The following is a 25,823-nucleotide window of genomic DNA, read 5'->3' on the forward strand; positions in this document are numbered from 1 at the left end:
GCCAGGCCTTCACTTGCCTCGGCTCCAAGCTCTGGAATTCCCTCCCAGCACCTCTCTGCCTCTCTCCCTTCCTTAAAACCTTTGACCAAGCGTTTGGTCATCCGACCGAATATCATCACCTGTGGCTCAATGTCAGACTTTGTTTGATACTGCCCCTGTGAAACACCCTGGAATGTTTCGTTACATTAAAGGAGCATAGGAAATAGGAGCAGGAGTAGGCTATTTGGCCCCTCTCTTCTGCCTCCACACCATTTCTCACGCTATCCCTGTCTCCCATGATGTTTTTAATATGTAGAAGCCTGTTAAGGTGGGGAGGGGGGCGACATGGTGGTTAGTGCTGCTGCCTCACAGCTCCAGGACGTGGGTTCTGTGTGTGTGGAGCTTGCCCCATCCAAGTGGGTGTCCTCCGAGTGCTCCAAAGATGTGCTGGCTGGGCAAGTATATCCTCCCAAAACTGTACACAATACTCCAGGTGTGGTCTCACCAAGACTCTATACAATTGCAGCGAGACTTCTTTACTCCTGTACTCAAATCCTCTTGTAATAAAGGCCCACATACCATTAGCCTTCCTGATTGCTTGTTACACCTGGGTGTTAGCTCTCAGTGACTTATGAACAAGGATTGGCCTGGGTCCCTTTGGACATCGACACTTCCCAATCTCTCATTTAAGAAATACTCTGCATTTCTGTTTATCCAACTGAGGTAAATTAACTTCACATTTTTCCCTGAAGCTATATAAATATAAATTGTTGACAGTCTCCAAACCTGACACAGCCGGGATTAGACAGAGTGAAGTTGTGTCCAGCCAATCGAACACACCTCCTGTCCCGAAATGGTGGATGTCCCCAGTGAGGGATTCTGAACACTGACGCCATGTCCTGTAATGTTCAAGTGTGAAATGGCCAAACAAAACTTTGTAGATCAAAAACAAAAACAGAATTACCTGGAAAAACTCAGCAGGTCTGGCAGCATCGGCGGAGAAGAAAAGAGTTGAAGTTTCGAGTCCTCATGACCCTTCGACAGAACTTGAGTTTGAGTCCAAGAAAGAGTTGAAATATAAGCTGGTTTAAGGTGTGTGGGGAGGGGGCGGAGAGAGAGAGAGAGAGAGAGAAGTGGAGGGGGGGTGTGGTTGTAGGGATAAACAAGCAGTGATAGAAGCAGATTATCAAAAGATGTCAACAACAATAGAACAAAAGAACACATAGGTGTTAAAGTTGGTGATATCTAAACGAATGTGCTAATTAAGAATGGATGGTAGGGCACTCAAGGTATAGCTCTAGTGGGGGTGGGGAGAGCATAAAAGATTTTAAGATATTTAAAAATAATGGAAATAGGTGGGAAAAGAAAAACCTATATAATTTATTGGAAAAAAAAGGAAGGGGGAAACAGAAAGGGGGTGGGGATGGGGGAGGGAGCTCACGACCTAAAGTTGTTGAATTCAATATTCAGTCCGGAAGGCTGTAAAGTGCCTAGTCGGAAGATGAGGTGTTGTTCCTCCAGTTTGCGTTGGGCTTCACTGGAACAATGCAGCAAGCCAAGGACAGACATGTGGACAAGAGAGCAGGGTGGAGTGTTAAAATGGCAAGCGACAGGGAGGTTTGGGTCATTCTTGCGGACAGACCGCAGGTGTTCTGCAAAGCGGTCGCCCAGTTTACGTTTGGTCTCTCCAATGTAGAGGAGACCACATTGGGAGCAACGAATACAGTAGACTAAGTTGGGGGAAATGCAAGTGAAATGCTGCTTCACTTGAAAGGAGTGTTTGGGCCCTTGGACGGTGAGGAGAGAGGAAGTGAAGGGGCAGGTGTTGCATCTTTTGCGTGGGCATGGGGTGGTGCCATAGGAGGGGGTTGAGGAGTAGGGGGTGATGGAGGAGTGGACCAGGGTGGGAGGGAGCGATCCCTACGGAATGCCAATAGGGGGGGTGAAGGGAAGATGTGTTTGGTGGTGGCATCATGCTGGAGTTGGTGGAAATGGCGGAGGATGATCTTTTGAATGCGGAGGCTGGTGGGGTGATAAGTGAGGACAAGGGGGACCCTATCATGTTTCTGGGAGGGAGGAGAAGGCGTGAGGGCGGATGCGCGGGAGATGGGCCGGACACGGTTGAGGGCCCTGTCAACGACCGTGGGTGGAAAACCTCGGTTAAGGAAGAAGGAGGACATGTCAGAGGAACTGTTTTTGAAGGTGGCATCATCAGAACAGATGCGATGGAGGCGAAGGAACTGAGAGAATGGGATGGAGTCCTTACAGGAAGCGGGGTGTGAGGAGCTGTAGTCGAGGTAGCTGTGGGAGTCGGTGGGTTTGTAATGGATATTGGTGGACAGTCTATCACCAGAGATTGAGACAGAGAGGTCAAGGAAGGGAAGGGAAGTGTCAGAGATGGACCATCTGAAAATGATGGAGGGGTGGAGATTGGAAGCAAAATTAATAAATTTTTCCAAGTCCCGACGAGAGCATGAAGCGGCACCGAAGTAATCATCAATGTACCGGAGAAAGAGTTGTGGAAGGGGGCCGGAGTAGGACTGGAACAAGGAATGTTCCACATACCCCATAAAGAGACAGGCATAGCTGGGGCCCATGCGGGTACCCATAGCCACACCTTTTATTTGGAGCAAGTGAGAGGAGTTGAAGGAGAAATTGTTCAGCGTGAGAACAAGTTCAGCCAGATGGAGGAGAGTAGTGGTGGATGGGGATTGTTCGGGCCTCTGTTCAAGGAAGGAGCTAAGGGCCCTCAGACCATCCTGGTGGGGGATGGAGGTGTAGAGGGATTAGACGTCCATGGTGAAGAGGAAGCGGTTGGGGCCAGGGAACTGGAAATTGTTGATGTGACGTAAGGTGTCAGAGGAATCATGGGTGTAGGTGGGAAGGGACTGGACAAGGGGAGAGAGAAGGGAGTCAAGATAACGAGAAATGAGTTCTGTGGGGCAGGAGCAAGCTGAGACGATCGGTCTACCGGGACAGTTCTGTTTGTGGATTTTGGGTAGGAGGTAGAAGCGGGCCGTCCGAGGTTGGGCGACTATCAGGTTGGAAGGTGTGGGAGGAAGATCCCCAGAGGAGATGAGGTCAGTGACAGTCCTGGAAACAATGGCTTGATGTTCAGTGGTGGGGTCATAGTCCAGGGAGAGGTAGGAGGAAGTGTCTGCGAGTTGACGCTCAGCCTCCGCGAGGTAGAGGTCAGTGCGCCAGACAACAACAGCACCACCCTTGTCAGCGGGTTTGATGACAATATCAGGGTTGGACCTGAGAGAATGGAGTGCAGTAAGTTCAGAGAGAGACAGGTTAGAATGGGTGAGAGAAGCAGAGAAATTGAGACAACTAATGTCGCGCCGACAGTTCTTAATGAAAAGATCAAGAGAAGGTAAGAATCCAGAGGGAGGGGTCCAGCTGGAGGGAGAATATTGGAGGTGGGTAAAAGGATCCGTTGAACTGGGAGAAGACTCCTGCCCAAAGAAGTGAGCCCGGAGACGAAGACGGCGGAAGAAGAGTTCAGCATCATGCCGAGCCCGAAATTCATTGAGGTGAGGGCGTAATGGTATGAAACTAAGTCCTTTGCTGAGCACTGAACGTTCAGCATCGGAGAGGGGAAGGGCAGGGGGTATAGTGAATACATGGCTGGGGCTGGGATTGGAAGATGGGGTGGGGACGGAGGGACAGGCAGGGGTGGAGGGTCCTAGATGGGTGTTGGTGTCGATGAGTTGTTAGAGCTTGCGTTCCTTAGCACTTGCGAGAAAGAGAAAAAGTTTCTTGTTGAGGTGTCGGATGAGCTGAAGAATAAAATGAAACTGGGGGCACGTGCAGCTTTGAAAAAGGGTACAGCGGTGCTGTTGGAGGGAGAGGTCGAGTGTGTTCATATGGCGGCGCATGGCACTGAGTGTGGATCTCAGAATGTGAGGGAACAGCAGTCCGAGAAACGTTTTATGTCCCGGAGATACCTGTAATCCTGGATGGGTTCAAAACATGAGGGGTGGAATTTCAGTTGAAATCAACGTGGGGTAAGTCAGAGACGGAGACAATCACTGAGAAAGGAGATGTGGCTGTGAAAGCGGGTTTTAGTAAACACCTTGTCAAACACTAGGAGGGAAATGGAAAGCAATGACGGTGAGCAAGACAAAAGAGAGGAACGGAAATCTTGTCGCAGAAAAGAACAGAACTTCTTCAAGGAGATAGGCATTTCTTGAAGAGCAGTGGCAGTCAATTAAACACAGAGATAAAAACAAAAAAACTGTGGATGCTGGAAATCCAAAACAAAAACAGAATTACCTGGAAAAACTCAGCAGGTCTGGCAGCATCGGCAGAGAAGAAAAGAGTTGACGTTTCGAGTCCTCATGACCCTTCGACAGAACTTGCGTTCGAGTCCAAGAAAGAGTTGAAATATAAGCTGGTTTAAGGTGTGTGGGGGGGCGGAGAGAGAGAGAGAGAGAAGTGGAGGGGGGGGTGTGGTTGTAGGGACAAACAAGCAGTGATAGAAGCAGATCATCAAAAGATGTCAACAACAATAGAACAAAAGAACACACAGGTTTTAAAGTTGGTGATATTATCTAAACGAATGTGCTAATTAAGAATGGATGGTAGGGCACTCAAGGTATAGCTCTAGTGGGGGTGGGGAGAGCATAAAAGATTTTAAGATATTTAAAAATAATGGAAATAGGTAGGAAAACTTTGTAGATGTTACGATAAACCTTTATAAATCACTGGTTCCGCCTCAATTGGAGAATTGTTTCCAGTTCTGGGTGGCACACTCCAGGAAGGATGTGAGGGTGTTGGAAAGGGCGCAGAAAAGATTCACAAGAATGGTTCCTGGGATGAGGGACTCCGGTTACATGAATATTTTGGAGAAGCTGGGACTGTTCTTCTGGGAGAAGAGAAGGTTGAGCGGAGGTTTGATAGAGGTGTTCAAATTCATGATGGGTCAGGATACAGTGGATGGGGAGGAACTGCTCCCATTGGTGGAAGAATTGAGAACCAGAGGGCGCAAGTTTAAGATAATTGGCAAAAGGAGCAATGGAGACATGAGGAGAAACGTTTTCACACAGTACGTGGTTAGGTTCTAGAAAGCACTGCCTGAGAGTGTGATGGAGGCAGGGTCAAACAGGGCACTCCCTGGGGTGATGGTGGGTTGTCTTGAATGTCTTGAAACATTGGTATTGGTTCACGATTTGAAACAAACTGAGTGTCCTGCTCGGCCATTTCGGGAGGACACTTAATAGTCAACCGAGTTGTTGTGGGACTGGAGTCACATATAGGCCCAGACTGGAGGAAGGATTTTTTTTTATTCATTCATGGGATGTGGGCATTGCTGGCTAGACCAGCATTTATTGCCCATCCCCTATTTGCCCTTGTTAAGAGGACATTTGAGAGTCAACCACATTGCTGTGGGATGGGTCTGGATTCACATGTAGGCCAGACCAGGTAAGGACAAGAGATTTCCTTCCCTAAAGGGCATTAGTGAACCAGATGAGTTTTTATAACAATTGACAATGGTTTCATGGTCATCATTAGACTTTTAATTCCAGATTTTTTTTAATTGAATTCAAATTCCACCATCTGCTGTGGTGGGATTCGAATCCAGGACCCCAGAGCTTTACCCTGGGCCTCTGGATTACTAGTCCAGCAACAATACCACTATGTCTGAGTTTATTGTCCCTGAAGGACACTTAGTGAACCAGCTGGGCTGTTACAGTTGGACAGCTTTGTAGTGATTTTCACTTGTGCCAGTTTCTTATTTCCTAATTGCAAATTCTCAAACAACCTTAAATCCCAACAGTGAGATTTGAATTCCTGTTCTCTGGAATACTGGTCTGGCAGACAAATCCCATCAGCAAATTCCCCGCAGGAATTGCTGGATCTATTTCACAGCTAACCCTAATTTGATTAATCGGATTCCAAAACGCGATGGGTGTTATTGTAAAAATAAAGCAATTCGAATCTGTCCCAGGCTGATGTTTCTCTTGGCAGCTCATGGCCAACATTTTAGTAACCCCTGTGATGGCCTCTTTAATTGATGGGGTGAGAATTTTTTGACAGCTTTCTGGGCACGTGTTTGCATTTTGTCACTTTGAAAAAATTTCCGTTGGCCTGGGATTTTGGGCAGAACGATTGGAGCCCTGGCCTTGGTGCCCAGTTGTTCACTCATAATTCTGTAACTACAAAAAGTAGTTTTCAAAGTGTAGTCTCACTGCAGCACCTACAGCCGCACCTTCACCGGCCTTCCAAACTCTCTCAACTGCACTGTCGGAGGGTCAGTACTGAGGGAGTGCTGCACTGTCGGAGGGTCGGTACTGAGGGAGTGCTGCACTGTCGGAGGGTCGGTACTGAGGGAGTGCTGCACTGTCGGAGGGTCGGTACTGAGGGAGTGCCGCACTGTTGGAGGGTCAGTACTGAGGGAGTGCCGCACTGCCGGAGGCTCAGTACCGAGGGAGTGCCGCACTGCCGGAGGGTCAGTACCGAGGGAGTGCCGCACGGCCGGAGGGTCAGTACCGAGGGAGTGCCGCACGGCCGGAGGGTCAGTACCGAGGGAGTGCCGCACGGCCGGAGGGTCAGTACCGAGGGAGTGCCGCACGGCCGGAGGGTCAGTACCGAGGGAGTGCCGCACTGCCGGAGGGTCAGTACCGAGGGAGTGCCGCACTGCCGGAGGGTCAGTACCGAGGGAGTGCCGCACTGCCGGAGGGTCAGTACCGAGGGAGTGCCGCACTGCCGGAGGGTCAGTACCGAGGGAGTGCCGCACTGCCGGAGGGTCAGTACCGAGGGAGTGCCGCACTGCCGGAGGGTCAGTACCGAGGGAGTGCCGCACTGCCGGAGGGTCAGTACCGAGGGAGTGCCGCACTGCCGGAGGGTCAGTACCGAGGGAGTGCCGCACTGCCGGAGGGTCAGTACCGAGGGAGTGCCGCACTGCCGGAGGGTCAGTACCGAGGGAGTGCCGCACTGCCGGAGGGTCAGTACCGAGGGAGTGCCGCACTGCCGGAGGGTCAGTACCGAGGGAGTGCCGCACTGCCGGAGGGTCAGTACCGAGGGAGTGCCGCACTGCCGGAGGGTCAGTACCGAGGGAGTGCCGCACTGCCGGAGGGTCAGTACCGAGGGAGTGCCGCACTGCCGGAGGGTCAGTACCGAGGGAGTGCCGCACTGCCGGAGGGTCAGTACCGAGGGAGTGCCGCACTGCCGGAGGGTCAGTACCGAGGGAGTGCCGCACTGCCGGAGGGTCAGTACCGAGGGAGTGCCGCACTGCCGGAGGGTCAGTACCGAGGGAGTGCCGCACTGCCGGAGGGTCAGAACTGAGTGAGTTTAAATGCTCGCTATCTAACCCCATGCCTGCTCTGGCAATCTTTTATGGGGACAGTGTAGAGGGAGCTTTACTCTGTATCTAACCCCGTGCTGTACCTGTCCTGGGAGTGTTTGATGGGGACACTGTAGAGAGAGCTTTACTCTGTATCTAACCCTGTGCTGTACCTGCCCTGGGAGTGTTTGATGGGGACAGTGTAGAGGGAGCTTTACTCTGTATCCAACCCCGTGCTGTACCTGTCCTGGGAGTGTTTGATGGGGACAGTGTAGAGGGAGCTTTACTCTGTATCTAACCCCGTGCTGTACCTGTCCTGGGAGTGTTTGATGGGGACAGTGTAGAACCTAGTTCATGCTCGGGGTAGTGTCCTCGGCCCAACCGTCATCAACTGCTTCATCAATGACCTTCCTTCCATCATAAAGTCAGAGTGGGATGTTCGCTGATGATTGTGCAATGTTCAGCACCATTCACAACTCCTCAGGTACTGAAGCAGTCCATGTCCAAATGTAGCAAGACCTGGACAATAACCTGATTGGGCTGATAAATGGCAAATAACATTCACACCAAACAAGTGCCAGACAATGACCAAAAGAAGAATAAGGAAAATAAATGATTGAATAACATAATTAACTAGTTAACTAGAACACATTAAGGATGGCAGGACAGGTGACAGCAATAAAAAAGGGGCAGCCACATTGTTAGGTGTTTATTATAAACCCCCAGATAGTCAGCGGGAAATTGAGGAGCAAATATGTGAACAATTTGCGGAGGTGTGTAAAAACAATAACAATAGGGTAATTATATTAGGTGATTTCAACTTTCCCAACATTAATTGGGATAGACATAGTGTTAAGGGCTTGGATGGAGTGGATTTCTGGAAACATGTACAGGAGAACTTATTAGGACAATATGTAGAGGGTCCAACAAGGGACAGTGCATTGCTGGACCTAATTCTGGGGAATGAAGCTGGACAGGTGGCTGAGGTGGTGGTGGGGGAGCATTTTAGTGATAGTGACCACAACGTGGTACAGTTTAAGTTTGTTATGGACAAAGAAATAGACAAGTTGCAAAAAAATGTTTTGGATTGGGGGAGAGTGGGTTTTAGTAAAATAAGGCAGGATCTGGCCAAGGTAGACTGGGAACAGCTACTTGTGGGGAAATCTACAGAGGAGCAGTGGGGGGTGTTCAGAAAGGAAATGGGGAGGGCACAGGCTCAACATGTTCCCTCTAGGGTGATAGGAAGGAGTAACAAGCCCAGAGAACCATGGATGACCAGTGATATTCAAGATACGATAAGAAGGAAAAGAGAGGTTTTTAGCAGGTACAAGGGAAGCAAATCAGCGGAGGCATTAGTGGAGTACAGAAAGTGCAGGGTGGAGCTTAAGAAAGCAATTAGGAGAGCAAAGGGGGGATATGAGAAAAGCTCTGGCTGGTAAAAGTAGGGAAAATCTCAAGATATTCTATAAGTATATCAATGGGAAGAGGATAACCAGGGGAAGAGTAGGGCCCATGAGGGACCAAGGGGGCAATCTATGGGTGGAGCCAGAGGACATCGCTAGAGTATTGAATGAATACTTCACATCCATCTTCACCCAAGAGAATGAGGATGAAGGTATTGAACCCAGGGAGAGAGACTGCGAAGTTCTTGAGCAAATTGATATAGGGAGTAACAAGGTACTGGAGGTGTTGGCAGTCTTAAAAGTGGACAAATCTCCAGGTCCGGATGATTTGTGTCCCAGACTGCTGAGGGAGGCAAGGGAGGGGATCGCAGGGGCTCTGACCCAAATTTTTAATTCCTCTCTGGCCATGGGGGAGGTGCAAGAGGACTGGAGAACAGCTAATGTGGTTCCGCTATTTAAGAAGGGTTGTAGAGATAAGCCAGGGAACTACAGACCAGTGAGTCTCACGTCAGTGGTAGGGAAACTATTGGAGAAAATTCTGAAGGGCAGAATCTATCTCCACTTGGAGAGGCAAGGTTTGTTCAGGAATAGTCAGCATGGCTTTGTCAGAGGGAGGTCATGCCTAACAAATGTGATTGAATGTTTTGAGGGGGTGACCAGGTGTGTAGATGAGGGTAGTGCAGTTGATGTAGTTTATATGGATTTCAGCAAAGCCTTTGACAAGGTCCCACATGGGAGACTTATAAAGAAGGCAAATGCACATGGGATACAGGGTAATTTGATAAGGTGGATTCAAAATTGGCTTAGTTGTAGGAGACAGAGGGTGATGACAGAAGGATGCTTTAGTGACTGGAAGCCAGTGTCCAGTGGCGTACCACAGGGATCTGTGCTGGCTCCCCTATTATTCGTCATTTATATAAACGACATAGATGACTATGTGGGGAGAAGGATTAGTAAGTTTGCAGATGACACAAAGATTGGCTGGGTGGTTAACAGTGACATTGAGTGTCTTGGGCTACAGGAAGATATAGACGGGATGGTCAAATGGGCAGATAAGTGGCAAGTGGAATTTAATCCTGAAAAGTGTGAGGTGATACACTTTGGAAGGATTAACTTGACAAGGGAGTATTCTATGAACCACATGACACTAAGAAGTTCTGAGGAACAAAGGGACCTTGGCGTGTGTGTCCATAGATCTCTGAAGGTGGAGGGGCATGTTAGTGGGGTGGTGAAAAAGGCATATGGGACACTTGCCTTTTTCAATCAAGGCATAGATTACAAAAGTAGGGAGGTCATGTTGGAGTTGTATAGAACCTTGGTGAGGCCACAGCTGGAGTACTGTGTGCAGTTCTGGTCGCCACATTATAGGAAGGATGTGATTGCACTGGAGGGGGTGCAGGGGAGATTCACCAGGATGTTGCCTGGGATGAAACATTTAAGTTATGAAGAGAGGTTGGAAAGACTTGGGTTGTTTTCATTGGTGCAGAGAAGACTGAGAGGCGACCTGATCGAGGTGTACAAGATTATGAGGGGCATGGACAGGGTGGATAGGGAGCAGCTGTTCCCCTTAGTTGAAGGGTCAGTCACAAGGGGACACAAGTTCAAGGTGAGGGGCAGGAGGTTTAGGGGGAATGTGAGGAAAAACTTTTTTACCCAGTGGGTGGTGAGGGTCTGGAATGCGCTGCCTGGGAGGGTGGTGGAGGCGGGTTGCCTCATATCCTTTAGAAAGTACCTGGATGAGCACTTGGCACATCATAACATTCAAGGCTATGGGCCAAGTGCTGGTAAGTGGGGTTAGGTTGGTAGGTCAGGTGTTTCTCACGTGTCGGTGCAGACTCGATGGGCCGAAGGGCCTCTTCTGCACTGTGATTCTGTGATGCATCAAGGCTGCAGCATGTGGGAGCTCCTGGGTAACATTGTGATCCAGGGAAAACACGTCTGTAGTAAGTGTTTGCGGCTTGAGGAACTTTGGCTCAGAGTCATTGAACTGGAGGCTGAGCTGCAGAGTCTGTGACACATCAGGAAGGGGGAAAGTTACCTGGATGCTTTATACCAGGAGACAGTCACACCACTTAGCATGGGGTCTTCTGATTTGGTCAGTGTTCAGGGGCGGTAGGGTGTGACTGTGAGTGACGCAGGTAAGGGGACCCAGTCGGCTGGAGTGTGAGACTCTGCAATTGTCCAGCAGATCTGAAGTTTTCTCAGCTTGTTTGGATGTGATTGGGGGCTGCAGGGTGGATGAGACAACTGACCATGGCACTGTGGTACAGGAAGCCATTCAAGTAGGGGGAGCAAAAAGGAATGTAGTGGTAGTAGGGGACAGTTTAGTAAGGGGGATTGACACTGTTCTCTGTAGTAAAGAGCGATTAGTCCAGGCAGCTTTGTTGCCTGCCTGGTGCCAAGGTTCAGGATATCTGCTCAGGGCTGGAGAGGAACTTGCAGTGGGAGGGGGAGGATCTAGTTGTTGTGGTCCACCTAGGTACCAGTGACATAGGCAGGACAAGGAAAGAGCTTTTGCATAGAGAATATGAGGAGCTAGGCACTAAATTAGAAAGAAGATCCTCAAAGGTGGATTATTACCTGAGCTGTGTGCAAATTGGCATAGGGTACATCAAATTAGATGAACGCTTGGCTCAAAGACTGGTGTGGGAGAAGTGGGTTCCGGTTTGTGGGGCACTGACACCAGTAACTGGGGAAAGTGGGGGCTGTATCATTGGGACAGTCTACACCTGAACCGTGCTGGGACCAGTGTTCTGGCAAACTGCATAACTAGGGAAGAAGAGATAATGGGGACAATGGATCAAATTTGGGGAGATGTGTTAAATCAAAGAGTTGAGACAAGACAAGAGAGGAAGGTATTAATATGGTAAAGGATAAACAGATCATGACAGGAAGGGACAAAGAGTAAAAATCTAAGAGTAAATCAGTGAATAATGCTTGACACTATAAACATAACAAAAAGGACAAAACTATATGCTCTGTATCTGACTGCATGTAGCATTCGAAACAAAACAGGTGAATTGATAGCACAAATAGAAATAAATAAGTACTACCTGACAGCCATTACAGAGACATGGCTGCAGGATTGGGACGTGAGCATTGCAGGATTTGTGACATGTAGGAAAGACAGCAAGCGAGGAAAAGCTGGAGAGGTGGCTCTGTTAATTAATGATGTTATTAGCACAATAGAGAGGGATGACCTCAGTTTAGGAAGCCAGGATGTAGAAGCGGTTTGGATCAAGATGAGAAATGATAAAAGGAAGAAGCCACTTGTGGGTGTGGTGTACAGGCTCCTGAACAGTGACCAAATGGTAGGACAGGGTATAAAGGAAGAAATGATGGGAGGTTGTCAGAAAGGTATGGCGATAATCATGGGAGATTTTAATTTACATATAGACTGGAAAAATCAGATGGGCAAAGGTAACATAAATGAGGAGTTCATAGAATGTTTTCAGGATAGCTTCTTAGAAAAGCACGTTTTGGAGCCAACTAGAGAGCAGGCTACACTAGGCCTGGTATTGTGCAATGAGATAGGATTAATTAATGACCTCAAAGTGAAGGCACCCCTAGGTAGCAGTGATCATAATATGATTAATTTTTATATTCAGTTTGAGGGAGAGAAGAGTCGTTCTAAGACTAGTATTTTAAACTTAAACAATGACAATTATGAGGGCATGCAAGTAGAGCTAATTGAAGTGAACTGGCAAATGAGGTTAAGGGATAGATCCATAGAGATGCAGTGGCAAACATTTAAGAGGATTTCAAAATACACAGAATAGATACATTCCAACGAGTAGGAAGAGTTCCAAGGTGAGGAATCACCATCCATAGTTAACTAAGAAAGTTAAAGACAGCATCAAACTTAAAGAAAAAGCATATAATTGTGCAACAATGAAAAGCCAGTCAGAAGATTGGACAAAATATAAAAAACAGCAAAGGATGACTAAAAGACGAATAAGGAGGGAAATTAGAGTGCATGAGAAAGCTAGCTAGAAATATAAAGATAGATAGTAAGGGTTTCTATAGATTTTTAAGAAAGGAGTTAAAGTGAGCATCGGTCCTGTAGAAAGTGAGTCTGGGGAATTAATAATGGAAAATAAGGAGATGGCAGATGAATTGAACAGGTATTTTGCATTGGTCTTCACTATAGATGATACAAATTACATCACAGAAATAGCTGTAAATCAGGAAATGTAATGGAGGGAGGAATTCAAGAAAATTACAATCACTAGAGCAAAAACAGAAACAGAAATACCTGGAAAAACTCAGCAGGTCTGGCAGCATTGGCGGAGGAGAGCACAGTTGATGTTTCGAGTCCTCATGACCCTTCAACAGAACTAAGTAAAAATGGGAAAGGGGTGAAATATAAGCTGGTTTAAGGGCGGTGTTGGTGGGAAGGGGGGTTGTTCCTCAGTACCAATTCCCTACAATCACTAGGGAATTGGTACTGAGGAGCTTGTTGGAGCTGCAAACTGACAAGTCCCTGGACTATGATGGACTTCATCCTAGGCTCTTAAAAGAAGTGGCTGGTGAGATAGTTGATGCATTGGTTTTAATTTTCAAAAATTCCCTAGATTTGGGGAAGGTTCCATTAGATTGCAAAATAGTGAATATAACTCCTTTATTCAGAAAGGGAGACAGAAAGCAGGAAACTCTAGGCCAGTTAGCTTAACACCTGCCCTGGGGAAAATGTTAGAAGCTATTATTAAAGACATCAGAGCAGGACACTTAGATAAATTCAAGGTAATCAGGCAGAGTCAATATGGTTTGCTGAAAGGGAAATTATGTTTTATTTATTGGAGTTCTTTGAAGAAGTAACATATGCTGTGGATGAAGGGGAATCAGTGACATGTGCTGTGAATAAAGGGGAACTGGTGGATGTACTGTACATAGATTTCCAGAAGGCATTTGATAAGGTGCCACATCAAAAGTTATTGTGGAAAATAAAAGCTCATGGTATAGGGGGGAACAATATTGGCATGGATAGAAGATTGGCTGGCTAACAGAAAACAGAGAGCAGACATAAATGGCTCATCTTCTGGTTGGCAGGATGTGACGAGTGGTGTGTCACAGGGATCAGTGCTGGGACCTCAATTTACACAATTTATATAAATGACTTGGATGAAGGAACTAAATATATGGTTGCTAAATTTGCTGATGATGCAAAGATAGATAGGAAAGTGAGATGTGAAGGGATACAGGTAGGTTAAGTGAGTGGGCAAAGATCTAACAAATAGAGTATAATGTGGAAAATGTGAAACTGTCCATTTTGGCAATCTCCACTCTCTAAGAACTCGCTTTGGAATCTTCTCCCAAACTGATGCTTTCTCAGATGCCTTCTGCAGGGGTTCATCTCCAGAGTTTCAAACTCTTTTTCTGGTGTTCCTCTTCCCTGGGTCACCTGATGCACTCAAGCTGCCTTCCACGAACTCCTTCTCACTGACTTAGCTGTCAATAGTACCACTGTTTAACATGACCATAGCAAAGAATTACAGACCTTCAGATGTCTCTTTGGACCTTCCTGCCTCTTTCAAGATGTTTTCGCTTTAAATCTGCTTTTCTGCAACTTTTTTCTCTTTAACCTAAGCTTGGAGCCTTCCTCTCTGCCCCTCACTCTTCACTTATCAGGGCCTTTCCAGGTTCCTGTCCTTCCTTTGACTAGAAGGTCTTCTTGGGACTTTCTCCTGTTCTACTCCCTGGATTTTGAGTTTTTTTCTTTAGCTTGGGACTGGCTACCTGTCCCCTTCGCTCCAGTCTTTCCTGGTAGCTACTTTCAAAACCAGCTGAACTCAAACAGCTTCCAAATCAAACTGCTGTTTATTGCTTCTCCTGTGTGTGTCAGTGGGAGGGACCTGCCTCTCTGGACCCTTGTTGCTAGGCAAACTCTTGTTTGTTTGTTTAACTTAACCACAACACTTGTAAAACTTTCATTAGAAATGTAGACACCTTTTAAAGTGGAACCAAAATTCAAGTTGACCTTTTCTTAACACACAGATACAATAATACAAAGCAAACTTAAACATTAAAGCTAAAACTCATTCCTAACACCCAAAAAGTACAAATATAACTGACTTAAACTATCTCTATTTCCTAACTGCAAGTAGAGCAAGTCATTCAGAAATTTAATGGAATGTTATTGTTCATTGTGAGGAGAATTGAAGACAAAAGTAGGGAGGTTATGCTTCAGTTATGCAGGGCACTGGTGTGACCAGATCCGGAGTATTGTATGTAGTATTGGTCTCCTTAATTAAGGAAGGATGTAAATGCATTAAAAGCAGTTCAGGAAGATTTACTAGACTAATACCAGGAATGGGTGGGTTGCCTTATAAGGAAAGGGTGGACAGGTTAGGCTTGTATCCGCTGGAGTTTAGAAGAGTAAGAGGCAACTTGATTGAAACGTATAAGATCCTGAGGGATCTTGACAAGGTGGAAATGGAGATGATGTTTCCTCTTGTGGGAGAATCTAGAAGTAGAGTCCCTGTTTAAAAATAATGGGCCACCCATTTAAAAGAGATGAAGAGAATTTTTTTCTCTCTGTGGGTTGACGCTCTTTGGAACAACATTCCTCAAAATAGGTGCAAGCTGAGTCTTTGAATATTTTTAAGGCAGAGGTATGTAGGTTCTTGCTAAACAAGGGGGAGAATTGTTATATGGGAGTAGGTGGGAATATGAAGTTGAGTTTACAGTCAGGTCAGCCATGATCCTATTGAATGGCAGAACAGGCTCAATGTGCCAAGTGGCCTACTCCTGATCCTAGTTCGTATGTTTGCATCTCCAATAAGAGAGAATCTAGCCATTGTTCCTTGACATTCAATGGCATTACCATCGCTGAATCCCCCACTATCAACATCCTGTGGGTTACCATTGACCAGAAACTGAACTGGACTAGCCATATAAGTACTATGGCTAAAAGAGCAGGTCAGAGGCTGGGAATACTGCAATGAGTAACTCACCTCCTGACTCCCCAAAGCCTGTCCACCTTCTACAAGGCACAAGTCAGGAGTGTGATGGAATACTCCCCACTTGCCTGGATGAGCGCAGCTCCCACAACACTCAAGAAGCTCGACACCATCCAGGACAAAGCAGCCCACTTGATTAGCACCCCATCCACAAACATTCACTCCTTCCACTGCCGATGCACAGTAGCAGCAGTGTGTGTACCATCTACAAGATGCACTGCAGGAATTCACCAAGGCTCCTTAGACAGCACCTTCCAAACCCACAACCACTACCATCTAGAAGGACAAGGGCAGCATGGGAACACCACCACCTGCAAGTTCCCCTCCAAACCACTCACCATCCTGACTTGGAAATATATCACCGTTCCTTCACTGTCACTGGGTCAAAATCCTGGAACTCCCTCCCTAACAGCACTGTGGGTGTACCTACACCACATGGACTGCAGCGGTTCAAGAAGGCAGCTTCTCAAGGGGCAATTAGGGATGGGCAATAAATACTGGGCCAGCCAGCGAATGAATGAATAAAAAAAATTACAGAAGGATTTGGATTAGTTCGTCAAATTGTAGAGACATGTTAACTTTAATTTGGTATCATGCTTTTGTATGCCTTAGAGCTGTTGCTTTTGAATTCAGTGCCTGCAAAACAGGGCAGACTTTTTTACACAACGAAGGGCTAACTGCAGCCACTGGTGGCGGCAAGCCCAGCGTGGGCTGGAGCTGGTTCCAAGCCTGAATAACTGCGGGAGAGGGTTAGCGGTAGGAAGGGCATCTGGCTGTAAAACCACCCCCCAAATCCAGAGAAGGATGGCTGAGATTCAGGTGCCCTATTGTGGCCACTCTGTGTGACCAGGGGAAAGCTGAAAGAGAAGGAAAGACATGTTAGGAGCGAATTCTCTGTTCACTGATTCCTTAGAATATAAGAAATAGGAACAGGAGTTGACCATTCAGCCCCTCAAGCCTTCCCCACCATTCATTGGGACTACTTCTAATCTATATCCTAACTCCATATACCAGCCTGGCCTCCAGATCCAATTTTACCCTAATATAACAACCAGTGAGTGATCACAGATTTTAAATTATTAATTGAGCTGGCATCTCCTGCTTTTGGTGGAAGGGAGTTACATGCTCCGACCACCTTCTGCATGAAGAGATGTTTCCTCATTTCTCCCCTCAGTGACCTGGCTCTGACCTGATGTCACCACGTTCTGGACACCAGCAGAATGAGTCTCTCTCGCTCTAACCTATCAATTTCTATCAAAAGCCTAAAAGCCTTAATGCACATCACCCTTTAACCATCCATAAACCAGGGAGGATAACACTAGTTTATGTAAACACGCCCCATAAACTAACCTAATCTAATGAATCCAATTTGTGCTGGAATACGTCCCAAGCCAATATATCCTTCCTAAGACGTGGTGTCCAGAACTGTACCCAGTGCTCCAGGTGTGCGCTCACCAGGGCATTGTGAGGACATTACCTTCCCTGGCACTGTACACAGTGTGAGGACAATACCTTCCCTGGCACTACTTGGCTCAAAATCAACAACACTGCCACCCTAAAGACTGCCAGGCCACTCCGACAGGCCACAAGGCCACCACCCCGATAGTCACCACCCCGATAGTCACCACCCCGATAGTCACCACCCCGATAGTCACCACCCCGATAGAGACCACCCCGATAGCCACCACCCCGATAGAGACCACCCCGATAGCCACCACCCCGATAGCCACCACCCCGATAGCCACCACCCCGATAGCCACCACCCCGATAGAGACCACCCCGATAGAGACCACCCCGATAGAGACCACCCCGATAGAGACCACCCTGATAGCCACCACCCTGATAGCCACCACCCCGATAGCCACCACCCCGAAAGAGACCACCCCGATAGCCACCACCCCGATAGCCACCACCCCGATAGAGCCCACCCCGATAGAGCCCACCCCGATAGAGCCCACCCCGATAGCCACCACCCCGATAGCCACCACCCCGATAGAGCCCACCCCGATAGAGCCCACCCCGATAGAGCCCACCCCGATAGAGCCCACCCCGATAGAGACCACCCCGATAGAGACCACCCCGATAGCCACCACCCCGATAGCCACCACCCCGATAGCCACCACCCCGATAGAGACCACCCCGATAGCCACCACCCCGATAGCCACCACCCCGATAGCCACCACCCCGATAGAGACCACCCCGATAGAGACCACCCCGATAGAGACCACCCCGATAGAGACCACCCCGATAGAGACCACCCCAAGAAGCCATGAGGCCATCCTGCTGCCTCCTCACTCTCTGCTTATGTTTTACAGTTTTTATTTTAGGAGAGAAATTACTGTTTTTCTTCCTGTTCTTTCTTCCCCAGTGAGAAGACACAATGGTTTTATGAGCGAAGATCTCCAAACAAGTTCTTTCTCCGAGGGGCCTGCACTTCAAACATGGCAACGCCGCCGATGAAAGAATCCTCGATGACTGAGCTACAAGAACTTCGAGCTGGGCCAATAGAAACCCAGATTAAAAACTCTCCTCCGGCTGGACCCAGTCAGCCCCAGTACAGTAGTTCGGTGCCAAGTCTGTCTGAGCATGCTCCTATTTGCATTCCTTCACCAAATGAATACCCCTCACTGGCCTTCTATCGTCCCTCCATACTGGGATACAGCATGCCCAACGACACTGGTGGACCGGATGGCACGGTTGTGAGGCAGAGTTTGAGTCCTTCGATGTACTGGTCCTCTCCTGGCCATGTTTCTCCCATAACACTACACTGTCAACAGCCTATCATGTATGCTGAACCAGCCAAGAGTCCTTGGGATGACCTGAGATCAGGAGAGCAACATCAGCTGAACAGGTAAGAAAGAAAACTAGGCCTAGACTGCTGTTAGTCTCCTAACTCACACCGAGCTCTGTTCACCCATCACCTCTGTACTCGCTCACCTACATTGGCTCCCGGTCCAGAAATACCTCAAATTTAAAATCACAACCTTGTGTATGTCTCCTCCATGGCCTCATCCCTCCCTAACTCTGTAACCTTCTCCATCCCTGTTACCCTCCCAGCTCTCTACACTGCTCCAGCCTGGCCTTGGCACTCCCCAGTTTTAATCACCCTGCCATTGGTGAACCTGCTTTCAGTTCCCTGATCCCTAAACTCGAGAATTTTCTCCTCAAACCTCTCCACCTCTCTTTCTCTTCTTCTGCAAGACAATCCTTAAAGCTGCCTCTTTGATCAAGATTTGCCTGGTATCCTAATATATGGCTCAGTGGCAGATTTTGTAGAGTAAATACCTTGTGTAAAGCATCTTGGGTCATTTTGTAATATATTTACAGACAAGAGGTCAATACAGGCTGTTGTCTGGTCCATGGTGAAGACAGCAAGATTGCAAAGGGTAGAGTAACTTCCAATATTCAGCCACACCATTGCCCTTTCATGTTTGACCTGGTTATAATAGAAGGAGGAGACAATATCCTTTAGTTGGAGAGTCCAAGATGAGGTGAGTTTGGTCAAATTCAAATCCATTTCCAATTGATAAGAAACAGTTGTGCAGGAGTCATGAATTCCCATTAAACCTTCAGCCTTCACTAGCTTAAAACATTAGCAGTTCTGGAAATTAGACACTAGATATAAATACAATAAGGTTCCTTGGAATCCATATTGAGGAGTCAAAGGAAAGGATACAAGGGTCTTTACTTTGTATCTAACGTAGGCTCAGAGACCATTTACAGCACGGGGTTATATACAGAGTAAAGCTCCCTCTACACTGTCCCCATCAAACACTCCCAGGACAGGTACAGCACGGGGTTAGATACAGAGTAAAGTTCCCTCTACACTGTCCCCATTAAACACTCCCAGGACAGGTACAGCACGGGGTTAGATACAGAGTAAAGTTCCCTCTACACTGTCCCCATCAAACACTCCCAGGACAGGTACAGCACGGGGTTAGATACAGAGTAAAGTTCCCTCTACACTGTCCCCATTAAACACTCCCAGGACAGGTACAGCACGGGGTTAGATACAGAGTAAAGTTCCCTCTACACTGTCCCCATTAAACACTCCCAGGACAGGTACAGCACGGGGTTAGATACAGAGTAAAGTTCCCTCTACACTGTCCCCATTAAACACTCCCAGGACAGGTACAGCACGGGGTTAGATACAGAGTAAAGCTCCCTCTACACTGTCCCCATCAAACACTCCCAGGACAGGTACAGCACGGGGTTAAATACAGAGTAAAGCTCCCTCTACACTGTCCCCATCAAACACTCCAAGGACAGGTACAGCACGGGGTTAGATACAGAGTAAATCTCCCTCTACACTGTCCCTATCAAACACTCTCAGGACAGGTACAACACAGAGTTAGATATACAGTAAAGCTCTCTCTCCATTGCACCTGGAAGACATGTAGAACTCTGGTAGAATTCTTCCAGTGTAATAAACAGCTCAGCAAGTGCTGCTGCGAGGAATTTTTAGACCACCTAACAGTAGTTATATCATTAAAAATATTATCGAGAGAGAAATAACTGGAGCTTGTAACAAAGCCAATATAATAACTGTGGGGGACTTTAATCTTTATATAGACTGGACCAATCAAATTTGTGAAGGTGATTTGAAGATGAGTTTGTAGAAAGTTTTTGTGACAATTTGCTGGAGTGAAGCATTGTGGGACTGACTGAGGACAAAGCTGTTTGAGATCTGGTATTGTGTAACGAGGCTGTGTATGTCAGTAATCTCCTAGTAAAAAATCCACTGGAAAAAATTCATCATAATGCAGTTGAACTCCATGTTCAATTTGAGAGCGACATTCTCCAGTCCCAAACAGGAGGCTTGAACTTAGGCAAAGTGAATGATCTTAGTATGAGTGAGGAGCTTACTAAGTTTTAATGGGCACATGGACTAAAATGTCTGGCAGTAAATAAACAGGGGGAAACGTTTAAAAAAAAATACAAAACCTTGAACAAAAATACATTCCATTGGAAAACAAAATCTCAGCACAAATGATGACAGATGCAATTTCATGGATGATGCTTTTGGCTCAAGATGTCAGGAGAGTCAATCTAGACTTGATGACCGCCTTCTACTGAGGCTATGGGACCTGGGGAAATGCGTGCACAGAGCTTTTAAGGTGGTGGGACATATTGAACAGTAGTTAGCAAACAGACGGGATCTTGGGCTTAATAAATAGAGGCATTGAGTGCTAAAGCAGGGAAGTTATGCTGAACCTTTATAAAGCTCTGGTTAGGCCCCAACTAGAGTATTGTGGCCGGTTCTGGTCACCACACTTTAGGAAGGATGTGAGGGTCCTTGAGAGGGTGCGGAGGAGATTTACCAGAATGGGTCCAGGGGATGGTGGGGGAGGGGTTGGGGAGTGTATTGGTTACAAGGTTAGGTTGGGGAAGCTGGGATGGTTCCCCTTTGTGGGGTTTGAGGGGGGATCTGATAGAGGGGTATAGGATTATGACAAGTTTAGATAAGGTAGACAAAGGAAAACTGTTCCCGGTAGCCGACTGCGAAAGGGCTAAGGTCACAGATTTAAGAGGTTTGGGGCAAGAGATACAGGGACAATGTGAGAAAGAAATTTTTCACACATCGAGTGGTAATGATCTGGAACTCACTGCCCATGATGGTGGAAGTAGAGATGACCAATGATTTCGAAAGGAAATTGGATAAGCATTTGAGGGAAATAAACTTTTAGTCCATGAGGAGACAGTGGGGAATGGGTCTGACTGAATTGTTTTACAGAGAGCCGGCATGAATCAGATGGGCTGACTGCCTGTCTCTGTGCCCTGTGACTCTATAAAGATTAATTTGTGGCTTACAAGTGAAGTCAAGGATAACATTAGATTAATAGAAAAAATACTTGTAACATGTAATGACCGGATGGGAGGAGTGCGCAGTTTATCTAGCCCCGCTACCCCGCAGGTTGTACCATTAGTTTAAAAGTTTAATTCACACACCAACATGGCCAATTATTTACCTTCGCTACTGTTAGAGCCAGAATAACAGAGACTTTAACCAGGCTCCTTTCAATAAACTCAGAATAGTTTCTTATAAAATGAAACTTCTTTTTCAAACAAGTTGCAAGAACTGGGTAACACACAATTTGTAATCTGGAAGTGTAACTATCCATCCCTTTTAAAATCCCTCAGCAAACGCACGCACATGCACGCACGCACGCACATGCACGCACATGCACGCACGCACGCACATACATGCACGCACATACATGCATGCACGCGCACGCATGCACACGCACATGCACGCACGTGCACATACGCGCGCACACGCACACGCACACATGCACACATGCACACACGCACACACGCACACATGCACACATGCACACATGCACACATGCACACACGCACACATGCGCACGCACATACATGCACACACATGCACACGCGCGCGCACGGACACGCGCGCGCGCCCGCAGACACGCGCGCGGACACGCGCGCGCGCCCGCAGACACGCGCGCCCGCAGACACGCGCGCCCGCAGACACGCGCGCCCGCAGACACGCGCGCGCGCAGACACAGACACGCGCGCGCGCAGACACAGACACGCACGCGCGCGCAGACACAGACACGCACGCGCGCGCAGACACAGACACAGACACGCGCGCGCAGACACAGACACAGACACGCGCGCGCAGACACAGACACAGACACGCGCGCGCAGACACAGACACGCGCGCGCGCGCAGACACAGACACAGGCACGCGCGCGCAGACACAGACACGCGCGCGCAGACACAGACACAGACGCGCACGCACGCGCACGCGCACACGCAGACACAGGCACGCGCGCGCGCGCACACGCAGACACAGGCACGCGCGCGCGCGCACACGCAGACACAGGCACACACGCGCGCGCACGCACAGACAGACGCGCGCGCGCGCGCGCGCACAGACAGACGCGCGCGCGCGCGCGCGCACAGACAGACGCGCGCGCGCGCGCGCGCACAGACAGACGCGCGCGCGCGCGCGCGCACAGACAGACGCGCGCGCGCGCGCGCGCACGCACAGACAGACGCGCGCGCGCGCGCACGCACAGACAGACGCGCGCGCGCGCGCGCAGACAGACGCGCGCGCGCGCGCACGCACAGACAGACGCGCGCGCGCGCGCGCACGCACAGACAGACGCGCGCGCGCGCGCACGCACAGACAGACGCGCGCGCGCGCGCACGCACAGACAGACGCGCGCGCGCGCGCACGCACAGACAGACGCGCGCGCGCGCGCACGCACAGACAGACGCGCGCGCGCGCGCGCACGCACAGACAGACACACACACAAAGGACAAAGAGATTGAACATCTGCAGAGATGGGTGGCTTGGGAAAAGGCTTTATAACACAAAGGATAAAGTTTGCAGGGTTTTGACATTGTCAATCTGGAGCTCTTTCATATGAAGACACATCACCAGTCCTTGTAGATGCCTGGAGGTTCTCACCAACGGAGCTTCGGCTTGGAGGAAAATGAGCCAAATCAATCATTCTCATCTCAGCCTCTTGGGTTGCCAAAGACAGACAAGTTCCACTGAGATTAGATTCCTAGCTGGATATTGATAGCCACTATATTTCAGGCAAGACGAGGAGAGTGAGAGCTGGGCAGCTTCACTTTCTCCGTTCATTCCCAACTGAGTTTTAAAAAAAAATCAAAAATTAAAACTCCTCCATCAGGTGATTACCAGTAAATCACCAGGCCTTGCCTTTAAACCAGTTTTTTTCCCCCTTCAATCGCAGTAATTGCAGTTCAATAAGCAAACAGCTCCGTCCCCTCAAGGGCCATCCTGGTCTGATGATCTCTTGGAAAAGGCATGCTAGCTCACAGGCCAAGGTAGACTAATGATCTCTTTAAAAAAAAATCTCAAGTGTCCAAATAAAGCAACGTCCTTCCAAACTTTAGAAGAAAAAGAGTTCTGGAGGAGATGGTTTGAACTAATGTTGTGAAGAATAATAGTCAGCCTGAGGGTTAGGAGAGTTTTAGAAACCAGAAAAATGTCAGTCAAGGAGGGAAAAATAGATGAGAGAGTAAATTAGCAAGAAATATTAAAGCACATGGGATTGGGGGTAGTGTATTGAGATGGATAGAAAACTGGTTGGCAGACAGGAAACAAAGAGTAGGAATAAACGGGTCTTTTTCCGAATGGCAGGCAGTGACTAGTGGGGTACCGCAGGGATCTGTGCTGGGACCCCAGCTATTCACAATATATATTAATGCTTTAGATGAGGGAACTAAACGTAATTCTCCAAATTTGCAGATGACACAAAGCTGGGGGGGAGGGTGAGCTGTGAGGAGGATGCAGAGATGCTTCAGTGTGATTTGGACAAGCTGAGTGAGTGGGCAAATGCATGGCAGATACAGCATAATGTGGATAAATGTGAGGTTATCCACTTTGGTAGCAAAAACAGGAAGGCAGATTATTATCTGAATGGCTATAAATTGAGAGAGGGGAATGTGCAACGAGACCTGGGTGTCCTTGTACACCAGTCGCTGAAGGTAAGCATGCAGGTGCAGCAGGTGGTAAAGAAGGCAAATGGTATGCTGGCCTTCATAGCGAGAGGATTCGAGTACAGGAGCAGGGATGTCTTGCTGCAATTATACAGGGCCTTGGTGGGACCACACCCAGAATATTGTGTGCAGTTTTGGTCTCCTTATCTGAGGAAGGATGTACTTGCTATAGAGGGAGTGCAGCGAAGGTTTACCCGGCTGCTTCCTGCGATGACAGGACTGACATATGGAGGAGAGATTGAGTCGATTAGGATTATATTCACTGGAGTTCAGAAGAATGAGAGGGGATTTCACAGAAACCCATAAAATTCTAACAGGACTAGACAGGGTAGAGGCAGGAAGGATGTTCCCGATGGTGGGGGAGTCCAGAACCAGGGGTCACAGTCTGAGGATATGGGGTAGACCATTTAGGACTGAGATGAGGAGATTCCACAGTATTCCAGATGTGGTCTCAACAAAGACCTGTACAACTGTATCAAGACTTCAATATTCAGGCACTCCAATCCCCTTGCAGTAAAGGCCAACATGCAATTTGACTTCCTAGTTGCTTGCTGCACCTGCATGTTAACTTTCTGTATGAGGAAGTCATACAGAGTATGACCTGTACAAACACACCCAAGTCTCTCCAAACATCAACTTCTACATGTTTCATTGTCTTTTACAAAATATTCTTCTTTTCTATTCTTTTAAAGTGAATAACCACCTCACACTTCCCTACACCATAATCCTCTGACACCCTGCAGCCCATTCCCTAACCTGTCTTTATCTCTGTGCTGCCTCCCCATGTCCTCCCACAGCTTACCTTCCTAACTAGCTTGGTATCATCGGCAAACTTAGATACGTTACTCTCTGTCTCTTTGAGAGCCCAGCAACTGCATGTTGGTGTTTACTGCAATGGGATTGGAGGTGCCTGAATATAGAAGTCTTGATACAGTGGTGAGCCTGTGGAATTCGCTACCACAGAAAGTAGTTGAGGCCAAAACATTGTATGTTATCAAGAAGGAGTTAGTATAGCTCTTGGGGCGAAAGGGATCAAAGGGTATGGGGAGAAAGCGGGAGCAGGCTATTGAGATCGGCCATGATCATAATGAATGGCAGAGCAGGCTCGAAGGGCTGAATGGCCTACTCCTGCTCCTAGTTTCTATGTTTCTATAAAAACAGATAGTAAGAGCTTTTACAAATATATAAGAAAAGAGGGAAGTAGCCAAAGTTGGTTCCTTAGAAGCAGAGACAGGTGAAATTATCATGGGGAATGAGAAAATGGCAGAGAGGTTGAACAAATATTTTGTGTCTGTCTTCACGGTAGAAAGATACAAATTATATACCAGAAACACGGGGTAACCTAAGGGCTAATGAGAGTGGGGAACTTATGGTAATTAATATCAGCAGAGAAAAAGTACTGGAGAAAATTGAGTGACTAAAAGCTGTCAAATACCCATGACATTGATGGCCCATATCCTAGGCTTCTGAAAGAGATAATGGGAACAGCGGCTATCATTTTCCAAAATTCCCTTGGTTCTAGCATGGTGCCAGGGGATTGGAAGTCAATGTAACACCGTTATTGAGGAAAACACGGAGCTAGAGGCCAGGTGGTCTGGCATCAGGGAAATGCTGGAATCTACTGAATTAAAGAAGTCTTAACAATGCACTTAGAAAATCATTGTATGGTCAGACAAAGTCAACATAGTTTTA

The 25,823-nt window shown here is 47.8% G+C and overlaps 1 protein-coding gene across 1 annotated transcript in view; it reads left to right on the forward strand.

The window, feature by feature from the left end:
* esr2a (estrogen receptor 2a) overlaps window positions 1-25,823 on the forward strand; it is a 223,856-nt gene that overhangs the window by 68,264 nt on the left and 129,769 nt on the right. The window contains exon 2 of the mRNA XM_041214795.1: window positions 17,998-18,480. Coding sequence (XP_041070729.1) covers window positions 17,998-18,480 — 483 coding nt within the window. The remainder of the gene's footprint in view (window positions 1-17,997; window positions 18,481-25,823) is intronic.

The sequence above is a fragment of the Carcharodon carcharias genome, chromosome 20 (assembly GCF_017639515.1).
Source record: "Carcharodon carcharias isolate sCarCar2 chromosome 20, sCarCar2.pri, whole genome shotgun sequence".
Classification (NCBI taxonomy): Eukaryota; Metazoa; Chordata; class Chondrichthyes; order Lamniformes; family Lamnidae; genus Carcharodon; species Carcharodon carcharias.